Raw genomic sequence first — 15,931 nt, forward strand, 5'->3', positions numbered from 1 at the left:
TGGTCTGCGGGTGGCCGGCAGCGATCACTGACCACCCGCAGATGCCTCTGGGGGGGGAGGGAAAGGGGCATGGCAAGCAGTGACTGCCCGCAGGGGGTGCACCGCCACACTCAGGGTGTGTACGTGTACCCACGTGCACCTCCTATGTGTTGCTCCTGCTAAGTTGGGTGCTTCTAAAGATGAAGCTCCAGCACCACAGAACTCCTCCCAGGCTGAGAAACCTGCATGTATAGGGTAAAAATGTGGGTGGTCAGCCAAGGGTGTGCTTTCTGCTGCTGTAGTTACACTGTTAGCAGTAACCAAGCTAGCTCAGGTATGTTTATCTGAATTGCAAATCACAGAAGTAACTACAGTAGAGGTACAGCCTGAGAATGGACATATTCAGTACACAGCAGAGTGCACAGTACTGAGATACACTGGAAAATGAGAACAGACACATTTGGAGCATGCACAAAGCAAACACTGCTGCAAATAAGCATATCTGATAGATGATGTTGGCCCGAAAGCATTGAAACCTCGGCAGCAGAGATGGGAACAGCTACCAAAATGAACAGTTTATGTGTTTCTGAACCTCTCGTACCAAACTTCTGCTTAGTATTTCTCCCCCATTTATCAGTGCGCAACTTAATTAATGTTCTAACATGCCAACACCAAAAATGCTTTCATATGCTACAAATGATCAAAAAGCAGGTAGACACTATAAAACAAAGTCTCATTACTTAGGTAATAAACCCGTTCATATCAGACATAGTAAACAGGAAATAACAACATTCAAACACTGCAGCCACACCCCACTAATCACCTCAGACTTCATAAATGCTAATTCACCATCATCCAGAAGATTCACTATGAAATACTGCTTTTGCTTGTCCCTCACTAACCATGGAGCCCAATATTATGCCTGTCATTAGACTGCTGAGAATTTGCATGGCAAGAACACATTCTTCTGCACAACTACCGACACGACATACAGAATTCAACACTAAAATGGTTGAATTGATCCTTCACGGCAGCTGCTCCTATTTATCTTTCTGCCTTTCAGTATAGCTACACCTCACATACATCATAGAAAGGGACTGTATGTAGATAAATGCTGGAACGCAATTGAAGCCATGGCATATTCTTATCTCCTTATTATAGCTTTTAAGGCCAGAGGGGGCTGTTAGATGATCTGAACTCCTAGTAAAGCCACAAAATTTCATATTCATTCCTCTACTGAGTCTCATAATGTGTTTGACCAACACCACCTACAAATAAGTACTCAGTCTTGATTCAAAGACTGAGAGAATTCACTACATAGTCATTTGTCAACTGTCCCATTACCCAGCCATCCCCAACTGACGGATCTCAGGGTGCAGCACTAAGGTTGTGCTGCAGTCACTTGACTTCATGGCTCATCATTGTCCAATTCCTGCTAATGCCTCACATTCCCTGGGCCAGTGTTTCTCAGCCTGTGGGTCCTAACCCAAAAGTGGGTGGCCAGAATATATAAAGGGTTGTGAACAAGCTTTAAAAATGGATCCACCAACTTAAAAAAAATGAATTTTCCTTTAAAGGAGAAAACCGTGGCTTTGCCCTTGCAGAGCTCCAGGCTGCTTGGGGCCCCCCCTGCTCCACACCCTGGCGGGCAGGGGACAGCAGGTCGGGAGCGAGGGGCACTGGGTCCGTATGGCACAAATATTTACAAATGGGTCCGGTTCAAAAACGTTTGAGAACCGCGGCTCCAGGTGCTAAAGACCCTCTCTCCTTTTTAACGGACTTGACGTTGTGCTCTGCGAACTAGCCCTGGTGCTGCCTGGGAGCCAGGCCTGGGAGCATCCCCCTTCTCTTCCGCGGGCTGTTTAAAACCCCTGCACCCAGGTGTGGCCCCATTCATTCAGCCGCCCGCAGCCCAGGCCCGGGGGCACCGTGGAGAGAGTGAACGTGAAGGGGACGAACCGTGAAGTAGCCCGCCCCCGGGGCTGCCCGCACGCTCGGTCACGGGCTGCTTTTGCCGTGAGAGTTTGCGGGGCACAGCTGTTCGCTCACGTCACGGCGGGGGAGGAGCCGAATCCTCAACCCTCATCCTCACCCCCCCCCCCCCCCGCAAGGAGCCTTCTGGCACGCCGGGGGAGGGTTGCCGGCCCCGCGCATGCGCGCAGAGGCGGCCCTCCCGGCCGCCAGGGGGCGGCTGCGGCTCCGGCGCCGGCAGCCGCGCTGTCCCCGCCCCCTGGGTGTACGGGGGAGGGAGGGGAGCGAGGCGGGGAGGGCGTCTCCCCGGTCGGCGTCACTCCCAGCATGCAGCGCGGCCCGCTCCTGCCCCTGCCCCTGCCGCCGCCGCCGCTGCCGGGGGGAGAAGATGGCGGAGGGAGGCGCGGCGGATCTGGACACGCAGCGCGCGGACATCGCCGCGCTGCTCAAAACCGCCCTCCGCAAGGGCGACACCTGGTGAGGGCCGCGCGGGCGGGGCCGCGGGAGGCAGGGAGGCCCCATTCCTCCCCCGCTGGCTTCTGCCGGGATGCGGCGCCGCCCAGGCCCTGCCCCCGACCGCCGCCTTCCGGGGGCGCGGCGCTGCCTCTTAGGCCCCGCCGGGAGGGGAGGGCCGAGGCCGCGCTGCCCGGAGCGGCGCCTCCCGGGGGCCGCTGGAGCGGCGGGAGCCCGCGGGTGGCTGGGCCTGGGCCGGGCACGTGGGTGGGCGGGCGGGCAGGGGAGCTCCGTGCCATACGGACAGAAACGAGGAAATGGCCCCGGGTGGGGCGCGGCAGTGCTGCCCTCTGCCTGCTCCCGCATCCGTCTGCCTGTTGCACGGGGGCGCCTGTCCATGGCCTGACAGACAGTCACTCCCAACAGGTCCTACCACAGCCAGCCCACACCTGTCTTACCTTCTTGGCCTTCAGTTTCTGGCACTTCTAAGAGCCTGGGCTTCCTACGATGGTCCTCCTGTCCAGGCAGCCAAGGAAACTCTCTGAGGACTTGTTTAATGAAATGTTACTCCCTCCCCTCCCACTCCTGCAAACTGCCACCTGCCAGCCAAGTGCCTGCATTCGAGCTCACTGGAACTGAAGTTCCAGCGCTTGAACTTGTCCATCTCATCCTGACTCAGCCCTTGCTGTCGTTCTAGTTACATAAGCCACGGTGTTTAACAGTAGTGGGTGTCTGAGCTGAACGTGTATTTTGACGCAGTGTTCAAGTACCACTGAGCAAGATGTTCATTTTTTGGCGTAAGAGCAAGTTGCTTTGAAACTGCGAAAAGTAGAATCCCCTCGGAAAAGGGAAGATGGGTGCTCAATCGGTTTAAATACTAATGTTGAAAAGGCAGTTGCCTTTTTAAGAAAGCCCTTTCTGTTCGCGGAGGTTTTATCTTCTAGCGGGACTGCCGTTTCTGGATACAAGAAATTTCTGTGAAACTACTAGAATTAAGAATGAAAGAATGTGTGGGTGGATCAGGCATAGTAAGTTTAGCAAAGTTCATCTTCTGAACTTGCAGGGGAAAAGATGATTATCTTTTACATAAATATAACAGCAAGGTGATATAAACTGGGGGATAAAAGTGTTCGAAATTGAAAGTGACTATAAAACCAGTATGAGCCTCTTCCTATTATCACATCCCCAGATAATATTTTTTGGTTAGTTACCAAATGGAATTGGTAAAATGTTTATACTCATTTAAGAGAAATCTTTAAAACTTCCAAAACAGAAAGTTTTCATACAAATATTTTGTTTACTCTGAAAAAAGTGGAAAGTAGCTTCTTAAGAAATGTGTTTTGCAAATGAGAACACAGTCAAAGCCCTGTTGAGTTTCTGTATCATGATATAGGATTACCAGTGTTGTTGAGTCAGCATTAAGTGATTCTGAAAAGAAATGTGTGCTGGGTCATAGCATGTTCCATTTTAAGTTATTCTGTTTGGGCTTTAGAGCATTGTGCCATAAGCAGGATGATTAAAAACACCATGCTGATAGTGAATCTTTTTCTATGTACCCTTTCAAATCGGAGAGAGTCCCAAGAAGAGCAACAAAGATGTCAGTAGGTTTAGAGAAACCTTTAGGAAAGGGTGAAAAATTGAATTTGTTCTAGAACACGTGCTGTTCCAGGGGTTGGCCATAACTCTTTCCAGGAAGTAACTGGGATAGTGGTTAACTATTCTCCATCTTCACTGGAGGTAGGAGAAGAAAAATGAGCTTAATAAGCAGCAAGGCTGATTAAGGTTGGGTAGTAGGGGAAAACTTAATTATAAGGGTGGTAAAATACAGAAACAGGCTTCCTAGGGAGGTTGTGAAATCTCATTCATTGGAGGTTTAGAAAAACAGGATAGACAGCTGTCAAGGATCTTCTGTGTCTACTTATCCTGCTGTGCTGCTGGGAGATGGACTAAGGGGTGTCAGAGATATGGCTGGTAGAGCTGTGGAGACCTGGGGATGCCAGGGCAGGAGCCTTTACTGAAATCTGGGGTATGGAGATGTATTTTGGCAGGAGAGGGAGGTGACTAACAGCTTTGTTGCTCCCTTAGCCTATATAGCTCTGCTTGCTTTCCCCCCTCACCCCTCCTCTGCAGGTGAGTTTGGATCTGGCCCATGAGGAGCATTGTTGTCTGGATCCACCTCAGGGGCCTAGGAAGTTTGGTGCCTCTTAACTAGATAATGTTTTGATGATTTTTCTTATCCTAGGTTTCTGATTCCCATGTATATGTGTGGAAAAGCCTTTTTGGATTGTCAGTGATTTAAATATTGTTTCCAATTTTTGTTAGTTGGTATTGTTATTTTTGTCAATGTTATAAAATCATTTAGAAGTTCCCTAAAACTTAAATAAGGTGTACTCTTACCTCTGCTGTGATTTCCTTTTTACAGTGTCATCCAGAAGTGTCATGGGCCATTCAGGTTCTCATATTTCAAAGGAGCTACAGGGTTCCAGTTACATTACTGATATGACTAAAACCTTTTTGGAAGTGATGGAAAGAAATGCAACATGGTGATTTAAATATCTTGATTTTATGATCCCTTACTTTTTGACCAGTCAGTATTTGCAAATTTCACTAACTTTTTGATGAGTGAGGGAATTTTGTCAAATTGGGCATGATTTAAGCTTTCATTTAAAAGGGGGGGGAAAGTTTAAGGCATTGTGACTATAGACAGATGTGAACTGACTGTAAATTAAGGCAGAGCTGTCTTCCTGAATTTGCTCACAGAAAATTGAGTTCCTTTGCTGTTCATATGTTTTCTGATAATAATTTAGTGAGCTTGACAAGATTGGTCAGTTTTAATGTTGTCCTTCAGATATTTTGGGGCAATAATGAAACTGTCAGGAATCACATCTGTTTATTCTGCTGCTACTTAGGAAACCTCTGAGCAACTGCAGAAGCAGGCAGTGGAGTTAAGAGAGTGAGGATTAAAAAAGAAAAGGGTAGAGGATACAGAAGTGATAGGCTAGTAGAAGTAAGCCCCTTCTCATTTGAGTGAATTCTGTTTGACTGTTCAGTTTTGTAAGGTGCCTACTAGCTAGAGTCTGATGTGAAATAGGGAGTTCCCAAACTGGATAAAAGAATAGCAATAACATCCAAAATCCTAGCAATCTCCCTCTTTCTAGTTGGGTGTCACATGAAGCTAGGTTTCTCACCAGTCTTGCTGGTGGACCTCCCTGTTGTGTGTGACCCTGGTTCTTATGGGTTTTTTTGTATCTGTGTTTATGTACTTGGGTCTCCAATATGCTTTTTCCAGTCCTGTGTACAGTAGTAGAAAACTGAATCTCAGCTGTCTCACATTGCATAGTTCCTAGATGTAGTGATCTGAAATGTTGAAATGGAAACGTTGAAGTCATTGGACCAGTGCTGGTCTCCCTGACAACCACATCACCTTTCTTCCATTCTTTCCAACCCTAGCTGTAAAATTGATCCTCTTTCTTGCCTGTTACTGCGTTCTCGACCCCAAACCTTTGATTTCTTATTCGTTTTCTAGTGTATTAACTTTGTTTCTTGTCCTTGCCCTGCAGGTCCCTCACTGGTCTGTTTCTCCTTTCTTTTCCACTCTTGTTCTCTTGTTGCCTTCTTGTCAACCAGCAGTATAGCCTCAGGTATCTATAGGTCAACTTCTGCAAATGTCTTCATGTTCTCTTTTGTTATTTCTCATACTGGATGCCATTGATTAAAAGACCATAATTCTCACCTTACATCTCCTAGACCTGCTTAGGGCATGATACCTTCAAGAAACTGGTGCTAGTAATAGCTGCTAGTAATGGCTGGCTGTATATCAATTAGGTTCCTTGAGGTTTTCTCTTTTCCTTCAATGTTTTCCCAACAACACTGCTTTCAGATATTTATCATCTTAGACTGCGAGCTGTTGGGGGACATGGGTTGTATTTTGTATTTGGAAAATTAATTAGAAAGGGTTTGTGTGTGCAGTGAATTAAGTATGAACATCCACTTTTGGTCACTGAGCACATACAATCCTTGGCTGCATAAACAGGGGAGTATTGAATAGAAGTAGACATGTTGTATTTCACAACATTACTGAGATTTACTGCTGTCCAGTTTTGGTGACCACAATTTCTGAAGGGTATTGACCCTTCGAAAAGGGTTCAGAAAAGAACTGCAGGAACTTACTTGAGGTCTGCGCTACCTGCCTTTAAATTAAGAGACTAAAGAAGCTCAATCTATTTAACTGACTGAAGAATGTTAAGAGGATAGTCATTCGTGGTCTGTAAGTACTTAAATGGGAGGGCAATACCACTTACAGAGAGAGCACTTTTTAGACTATTAGATAAAAGCATAATAACCAGTGGCTGCAAACTGTGCACACCAAAGGAATGGTTTAAAAACATATAATCAGTAGTAGACTCTTGGTTCTTATGGAAACTCTTAAATAATCCTCATGCCCAAGCATGTGATATAAGCAGTTCAGGTGGTGCCTACTATCCATTTATGATGAGTTTGTAAAATGCTTTCTCTAACAGTTGGGACTTTTTTTTTTTAATTAGTATCTTACCAGTGTTACCCATGTTTGGTTGGGTCAGATCATGTGAATATAGTGGATCCAAGTCACCTAGATTAACGGAGAGACTCCATTCTACATGGTAGGAGTGGAGTCAGGGTTTGCCCTTGGATACCTTTCAGAGTAGTAGTATCTTTATCCATCTTGATTGCTTACTGTGTTTGAAAGTAAGGAGCACTGCACCAATGGGTACCAAGGATTACTCTGGCTTTTTTTGTTTAAATTAATGTTTTAAAGATTAAAAAAAAGGGTCTTCCGTCTCCATATCAGACTGATTCACTGCACATACAACACAGTAATTTGGATTACCTTACAGTGTTTTGCAAGACAACTCATTTGAGATTCTTATAGTAGAGTATTTCCTGTGGAAGTCCTTAACTCTGAAATTTGCTTCCATCTGTTCAAGAAGAGTCAGAATATGTTGAACTAAAAAGCATTGTGAAAGGCCCATCTGTTTTGCATTTTTTTCCTGGGGAAATATGAAAAATTAATTTAGAAGATGCATATCTTCTGTAACGCTGACTACCGTATTTTCTCACATACATCCCATCTTTCCCCCCCAGAATAACCTCCCCAAAATTGTGATAATGCTTTCAGTGGGGAAGCTATTTTCTTTTCTGAAAAGGAGCATTGCTGAAGACACTGGGCATGGCATGCATTGCCAAAATGACTGCTACAGGTGTGTTTGAAGCAGAATGTTATGTCAACCCTTTCATAGCTGTAGCTATTGGCTGAGCACTGTAGCTTGTGCCCAAAGCAGCAAGTGACCTGTTGGTAATATCTTGATGAGGTTTGTGATGTGGAAACCTTTACAGGAACTTAAATAAAGAACTGCTTAGAGCAGAGAAGTAACAGTCTTCCTATCGACTTTTGCAAATGGTTGGGGTCTAACCACGTGTGACAAACAGTAAGTAAGTCCTCTTGGAAACATAGTGTGTCCAGGAAGTGAGGCATTACAGGAAACAGTCTGTTGCACCAGGAAGTTCCTGACTCTACAGTTCCTGAACAGTCTGTTTCCAGGAGGACTTAATGTTGAGTCACACGGTAGACCTTAGGTCTGGGGGGAAAAAAATAAATTTCCCCCCCTTCTGAAAACAAGGTCCATGTTCTATTTGGAGATGTATCGTATGTGAGAAAATATAATGCTTCCTGTTGAATTGAAAGCATGTGTACAGAATCAAGTGTTGTACTTTGAAGCATGTTATATGTTTAAAATAAAAAACCACGCCAGGTCCTCTGTAGTGTGAAGAGACATTGTCATCCTTCAGTGGTATACTCAGAAGCTGTTTAGTAGTTCATCACACGCAATATAGGAACTAAAGAACGCCATAATAAGTAGAGACTGGTTTAGCAATTTAGATAGAATATAACTGAATGGTAATTTGTGTAGACCTTGAGATTTTTCAGTACAGGGTTTTTAAGGCTAAGTAGCTAAGAGCCCTGATGTGTTTTGTGAATCTGTTTGACCCATAACTTAATTTTCAATCACTCTTTCTTGTCATAGAATTTTGGTTTCAGATGTGTATGATACCATTAAATACCGATATGTTACTTTTGTCTCTCTTGTGTGTGCAACTCATTACTTCTGAAGAGTTTTATGAGAAAGCATACCATTTAAGAACTTGAAAACAAGTGGAGAGGTCAGTTAACCATAGATTCTCCTAGTTATACAGTAATTCTGTTTAATCTTAGTCCCAAATATATTGACACATAATTATAGGGTAAGTGTATGAACAAGGGTAAGCACGTTAATTCAGGGGTTGTCAACCATCCGGCTGCTGGGGGTTCACTTATTGAAAAAGGTTGAAAAGCCCTGCATTAATTCATTAGTAGAGAGAAGTAGTCAGCTATGTTACTGTGAAGTCAGGCAGAAGGTAGGGCATAGTAGCACCATGTTATTTCTTGCTAAGTAACACTGATATGAAACCTCACAAGAACAAAGATTGGAAGTCATCCTTAAGACAGGAGTCCCACTTCACTTTCTGTAGTTTAGTTGTGGCATTTTTGTCCTCATTTTCCAAATATTACTTTGTCTGTAGTCACACACAGTAAAAAGAATCCACTGTGTGGACAGTTTACATAGTGTTGTCTTTGAAAAGTGAAATAACTCGGGTTCACAAGATGCTGTATTTCAGTGGCTCATTTTAATAGAATCAGTGATTTTTGTATGAAGTACTTTTCTAGTTGGTATTCTATTTTGATTTTGTGGTACTATGAGCATTAATAATTTAAATTAGCAAATTAGTTTGCTATGTAGCCTTACTTCTAGCAGTGTATAGTCTAATAATTAACATTTTTAAAATATACAGCAGCACCAAGAAATGGTAAGGCACATGTCCGTATTAGTTAAATATCTTGGTATCAACTGTGTATTAAAACAAAGGAAATGCAATTAAGACCATTTCTTGGTTCAGTAACAATAATTATCCAAAAAGTTTGTCTGATTCACAATGTATAGTTTTATAACGTATATATTTTTATCGTCTGAAACAGCTGCCAGACCATTCTAGAATTTAGAAAAAGGAGGGTACATAGAATCATGTTTCTGGAGCTCTGTTCTCTTATTTTGTTCATTTGGTAACACTCTGTATGGGTGCATATTTATAAAATAGTTATGTATTAAAGGTTATATAAATATATTTTACTTGATGAATTTTAAATTGTCTAAGAAATGGAACATACTTAAAGTTTTAACAAACTCATTCTCTTAATCATTCAAATTAGAGGTATACCGGTAAGAATTCAAATTTTGCTATTCCTAGTTGGTCATAGTTTTTGTTATCTTGTGCTATTATGCTTGAATATTTTTATACAAGACAGTTATTAGCGATTGGACTCATATTCACACATTTCATCGATATCCTTTCATTTGGTTTTATTCCTAATTGAGAAACAATTTGACACTCGTTTAATATACATACGTATGAAGAAATACTTCTTGTGCTTTTAATATCTACGTAGATTAGGATAGAGAGGCTTGAAATCGAGTAACTGTTAAGAGAAAAGGACACCAGCAAACAGACTGCCTACATGTTTATAAAGGTCTTATTCAGCAATAGACTTGGAGTATGAGTATAAGTTGTTATATCATGTGCTTTTTACTTTAGGTTGAGTTACAGTATTTGGTAATGAATATTGATTATTTTGAGGGAGGGTGGTAAAATGTTGGTTCAAATACAACTTTGCAGAAAAAACTATTCTGCGAAGCAAATAATTTACATGTAAATTCTTCCACTACAAAGAATATGCAGAGTAAATCTCGCTATCTTTAAGTATAATTTGAAAAACTGAGCATATTGAATAATAGTCAAAGCGACAGAGTTTAAAGAAACGGTTTCTTCAAAGAATCCCTTTGCTTTACATGTTACGATCATATTGTAATAGTGACTTTCCTATGGGAGGTCCTAGACATCCAAGCCTCCATTGCTTTTGAATAAAATAGTATTAACATGTATGCACACTTCAAAGAAAAATGCTTACATATATTATTTGAATAACAAAACTCCAGTTTGTCCAAAGTCAGTAGGGAAGGTGAGGATGAGGATGACAGGTGTCATCAGTAGAATTCCAGGGGCACTGTGGCAAAGCCTCTCACTCCTTGTCTTCAGTTGCTGAGCAAGATTTGTTGCTTGGCTTTACAGCATTTTTTTTTTGCCCTAGAATAAGATTCATACCTTTTTGTTTTTGAAAGGTAGAATGAAGAAAACATATTGTAGTAAGTAACTTAAGTAGCAGCAGCAGTTAGGGAGCTGATCATGTGCTGATTTTCTACTGGCTTACTTGGCAAAGGCAAAAGTAAACCACTCTTAACTGCATCTCTCTCATAATTTTTGGTAGCCATTTTTTCCTTTTCTTTTTATTTATTTATTTTTTTTTGGAAAAAGGTGTGCTGTAAGATACAGTATGTTTAACTTCTTGGGGACTTCCATCTGTTATTGTAGCCTCTAGAATCGTGTTAATGATTTTCTTGGCTCATGAACAACAGCAGACACATTAGTACTATTCATAGCCTCAGGAAACCATGTTTGATTTGTATTCCATCCTAATTTACAAGGTTATAATCATAGCCATCTGACCTGAAAAATTAATGTTTTGATAAAATCTGAAAGTCAGTAGAAACTGGTAGTTTAGGCTACATAAAGTCATCTAGGGAAAGTTTCACAGTTGCAGGTTGTACTAGTTTTTTTTTTTTTCATGCCTTTTATTAAAAGCATAATAATTACAATATTAATTGAAATCTGTTCGGGAGGAAGTCTGTAGAACAGTGAAACATGCCTGCCAAAATTGGCCTGTGTCATGAATGACCTGATGTTTTCAGTTAAATGATAACCAGTTCATATATTATTTGCATGGATTTACCTGCTTTCTGTATACTCTTAGCTCAACGTTGTGATAAGAAAACTGTAGATCCATGAGTATTTTCAAGAAAGAGGTAACATGTAAAACTTACTTCTCTGACTTCTTAAGATGTTTTTGTGCTCGTAAAAGATATCAGACAATGCCAGAGGTTGAGTTGCTTTACTTATAGGTAGAGATGCACCGATATATCGGTTGCCTCTTGGATTGGCCAATAAAAGAGAAATGACCCTATCTTCTTTTTTTGTCCATTGTAGATGATAATGTTTGTTGATAATGATGCCTTCTGGCTGAGGCCCTGGATATCTGGGTTTCCTCTCATGAGCTGGGGTGACCCTGAATGTGGAGGGCCGGATCTGAATACAGGGGTCTGAGCCATTTTCCATCCCCACCCTTGTCCCCTCACTGCCGGGCTGGGCTAGGCTGGAGCAGTGGGTGCAGTGTCCCAGGTGCTGGCGCTGACTGTGGGCTGGGGCCAGGGCGGGTGCTGTAAAAGGCTGTGAGTGCTACAAAACCGTGACTGGGGAGGGGTGGGTGGAGCTGCCCGGCTCGGTGTACCTTAGCCTTCAGTGCCCGCAGCTTCACACCCAAGGGGCCAGGGGCAGAGCCTGGCAGAAACCAAGACAGCTGCTCCCCTGCACTGTGTGAATTAGTCCTCCCTCGACCCCTCAGCCCAGGTGGGTTCTGCTCTTCTTGGGGCTGGGTTCATTCAGAACTCCTCCATAGGGCACGAGAGCTTTCCCTGCCCCTGGCAGTGGCAGCACTAGGAGGGGAAGGGGCCCTTCTTCTCCCCTTCCCACCCCCCCCCCGGCTGAAACCTGGGGCTCAGCTGCGGTGGAGGAGTGGCCTAGTTTCTCCAGGCCATGGCTCTACCCTGGGCAGAAGAAGGAGAGCAGGGAGCTTGGCCCAGAGACCACTCAGTCCTGGGCAGCTGGGAAGGCTCACAGCTTCCCCTCAGCTCTGCTGGACTGGCTTAGGCAGCTGCTTCCTGGCCTGAGATTCAAGGGCATCATACAGAAGAACAGGGGCTGAAGGGCTCTGCTGCAACTGTCATGGGCACTTGTACATGTGCTCTGGGGGTGGGAGGGGCGGCACTTCAATTAGTGGCTCTGGAAGTCGCTCTAATTAAAGTGTCACAGCGTCTTATGTATCAGTTTCCCTATGTTTAAAAATGTGGGTGGGGGTATTTGAACTACATCTTGTTCAACGAGCTTTAGTTTAGGTGCCCTTGCCGCCACTTTGAAGTGTGGGGATGCTAGTACACAAGACTTAGGGTACTGGAGCATGCCAAAAATTAAAAAAAAAAAAAAAGGTTTATTTATGTCAGTAGTTTAAAATGCCTTGCATTATTACTAAATGTTGGTTGTCAGATTGGCATTGACCAATTATGGTTGGTTAATAATCAGCTGTCGGTATCAGTGAAGAAAATCTTTATCAGTGCACCCCTACTTATACAGCTTGCATAATGTGTACAAACTTCTCCTTGTTACCTGGAAGTGGGGGTACTTTATGATCATAAAGGTTTTGGCCTCTCCAGTGAAATTTTCAAGTGTGAATTATTGCTTGTTAGTATTGTACACCTGAGCATTGTTTACATGGAGCATTGACCCTGTACTATGCATTTTATTTACCCAAATCTAAGGCAACCTTCAATTTAAGATGACCCCCTAATAATAAGATTATATGGGAAATTTATACATCTGTTACAATTTTCCAAGTATAGAATCTAATTATCAGAGGGTTGTCTTAGATTCGTCCCCTCCACACTGCTATGGGCCGGGGGTAGCAACCCTCTTGCATGCTGCCTGCACTGCCACTTCCCCCTGCAGCCTTCCTGCCCCCACCCTCCAGCCACAGCTGCCCAAAGTCTCTGTCTCTTTCTCTTACCCACTCCCCACATTCTCTGCTTCTTCTACCCACCTCCTTTACTGTCAGATGCTGCTTGGGCTCTACTCCCAGGTCATGGAGCACAGCACGTGGAAGTCCAGCCCTTCCAGGCCACACAGCAGGATTGGTGCTGCTGATTGGCTGGGCAGAGTTACCAGGTGCTCTGTTGGGGAGAGGGGGCAGAAGCTGCAGAGGTGAGGTCAAGCAGAGAAGACTTGGGGGAGGGCTGCTGTGAGGACTGGCTTTGGCTTTGAGCTTGACCCTGGCTAAGGAGCAGAATCAGAGCTGCAGCAGCCACCTCCTTCCCCACTTCTCGCCCTATGCTTTGTATGTGAATTAAAATGAGGGGCTTCCCCCCCCCCCCCCCCCCGCCCTTGCAGATTGTGGAAAAGCAGTTGTCATACAGTTGAGTAAATGTGGTAGTAAGAGTAAAGGGGGGTACATAGCTGTGTTGGTCTAAGGACATAGGCAGACAAGGTTCTTTGGGTAAATCTGATATCTTTTATTAGACCAAATCAAATAGTTGGAAATATTCTTCTTCGCAAACTTTTGGGTATAAAAACCCTTTGTCAGGGTGAGGAAGCATCTGCAGTTGGTGTGTGCTCTTTCTGGATGGAATGAATAGTCATAGTAGTAAGAGTAAGACTTTTGGTTGCTACTCAAGTAGGGCAGCTTTGAAATGTTATCTCTGAGGTGAATGCTCTTTTAAACTCATAAAATCTGCTTCAGCAAGAGCTATTTTCTCTTTTTTAATTTATACAATGTCGTTAAAAGGACTTAAGTAAACATGTACACATTGAGCAGTTCTGTAAAAAATGTTAAAGGAAGTCTACATGGTTTTGTTTTAAAATGTAAAAGTTGTTAATTTTCAAATAATCCTAGTTATAAATTTTTCATATGATTAATTCAGTTCAGTTTCATTTTTAATTGTACTCTTCTCTGCAAATTAATGTCTTTGAGAAATAGTTCATCTGAATTTATTCCAGCTCATAAATCACTCTTAAAGCTGTTGTTTCTGAGTTAGAGTATTTATTTGATTCTTTTTTTTTATCAATAAAGTGTCTGTGCTTGTTAGTTTTACCTTCAAAAATATCTTCTGAAATTTTAGAGGCTTCCACTGTCCCTCAGCACCAATCTCTCTACATGCATTTCAAAAACAGTAAACTAACTTGCCAGGTTAGCAACTTGTCATATTTTTCAAGGGTCCGTGTCTGTTCCCTGATGGAGCCAGAGTTTCACTCAGTTAGCTATAGAAACTGAGTCATGGTTGACAACAGCTGTCAGCAACTAGGCAGTCCTGAACTAATGTTTAAAAGAATTTAACTACTTGTGTAGACAGCACAAAACCAGTTTCAGTGCCATTCAGTTATGTTTCCTGTTATGGTGCTAATGGATTTGCTGGTCAGATGTACCCATTGTACCCAAACAGCTGTTTTCTACTGAGAATCAATATCTTGAGTAGACAGCTACTAAATCAGTGGTTCTTGACCTTTTTAGACTCAGTGCCACCCCTCGGAAAATGCCAGCTCTTAACTTTTTTTTACTACAGAAAAATACTAGAGCAATTCTTGCGGTTCGAGTTCTATGCAACACAGTCAGAATGTTTTTAACATTCTGAGTTCCTATTTGAAATATCTGGGTTCATCTTACAAATCATGTTTGCCCACCTAAAAATGTTAACTTTGTACAACACCCTGCAACATCCTTGCAAGGATTTTCAGGCCAGAGTACCAGGGTACCCTGGTAGAGAAACATTGTATTAAATCATACTTTGCCATTTGGAAACAGATTTTGTGGTAGTTCTGTGTTTTTCCCAGCTTCTGTCATCAACCTTTAGGATCAGGTTTCTGTAGAGATTTGTGTTATAGTGGGAAACTTTATTTCATAAATATTTTATGATATTTGTGTTGGTAAATGTTTTGCTAAATGTTTCAATGAGTAAACTAGAATTTCAGTTGCAAGCAAATTTAGAAGGCTTCCAGAAAGTCAACCCATACTTCAATGTTCTTGTTATGATCTTAGGCAAGCAGCTTCATATCTGTGCATCCCTTTCCTCTCCCATGCTTTGCCTTGCTTATGTGAAAGTTCTGTGTGATTGTCTTATACTTCATGTTTATGAAGTATAATGGTATAGCATAGCATAATGATACCTGAATCTCAGCTGGGACTTATAGGAGGTACTAATGTGCTACAGAAAGAGTTGGCCACTTACAGCCTTTGAGCTGAATATGATTTAGTCTCTTTTTATGACCAGGTTACGAAACGCCTGGACACAGGAGGAGGGGTGGATGTCGTATACTTAGACTTCAGGAAGGCCTTCGATACGGTATCCCACCCCATACTGGTGAACAAGTTAAGAGGCTGTGACTTGGATGACTACACAGTCTGGATGCGACCTTCCAGCCAATTCTCCACCCACCGGAGAGTCGTGGTGGATGGGTCGGCTTTGACCTGGAAGGGTGTGGGCAGTGGGGTCCCGCAGGGCTCGGTCCTTGGACCGATACTCTTTAATGTCTTCATCAGCGACTTGGATGAGGCAGTGAAATGTACTCTGTCCAAGTTTGCAGATGACACAAAGCTATGGGGAGAGGTGGACACACCGGAGGGCAGGGAACAGCTGCAAGGAGACCTGGACAGGTTAGACAAGTGGGCAGAAAATAACAGAATGCAGTTCAACAAGGAGAAATGCAAAGTGCTGCACCTAGGGAGGAAAAATGTCCAGCACAC

At 43.1% G+C, this 15,931-nt stretch overlaps 1 protein-coding gene across 4 annotated transcripts in view; it reads left to right on the forward strand.

Moving 5' to 3' along the window:
* Positions 1-2,263: 2,263 nt before the first annotated feature.
* USP15 (ubiquitin specific peptidase 15) overlaps positions 2,264-15,931 on the forward strand; it is a 105,428-nt gene continuing 91,760 nt past the window's right edge. For 2 of the 4 annotated variants that reach the window (XM_014595902.2, XM_014595903.2), the window contains exons 1-2: positions 2,347-2,427; positions 4,826-4,946. In XM_014595902.2, coding sequence (XP_014451388.1) covers positions 4,843-4,946 — 104 coding nt within the window. In that variant the 5' untranslated portion in view covers positions 2,347-2,427; positions 4,826-4,842. Of the gene's footprint in view, positions 2,428-4,825; positions 4,947-15,931 lie in introns of all 4 variants that reach the window. The other 2 variants (XM_006260490.3, XM_006260491.3) reach the window with 1 other exon arrangement.

Source organism: Alligator mississippiensis, chromosome 4, assembly GCF_030867095.1.
Source record: "Alligator mississippiensis isolate rAllMis1 chromosome 4, rAllMis1, whole genome shotgun sequence".
Taxonomy (NCBI): Eukaryota; Metazoa; Chordata; order Crocodylia; family Alligatoridae; genus Alligator; species Alligator mississippiensis.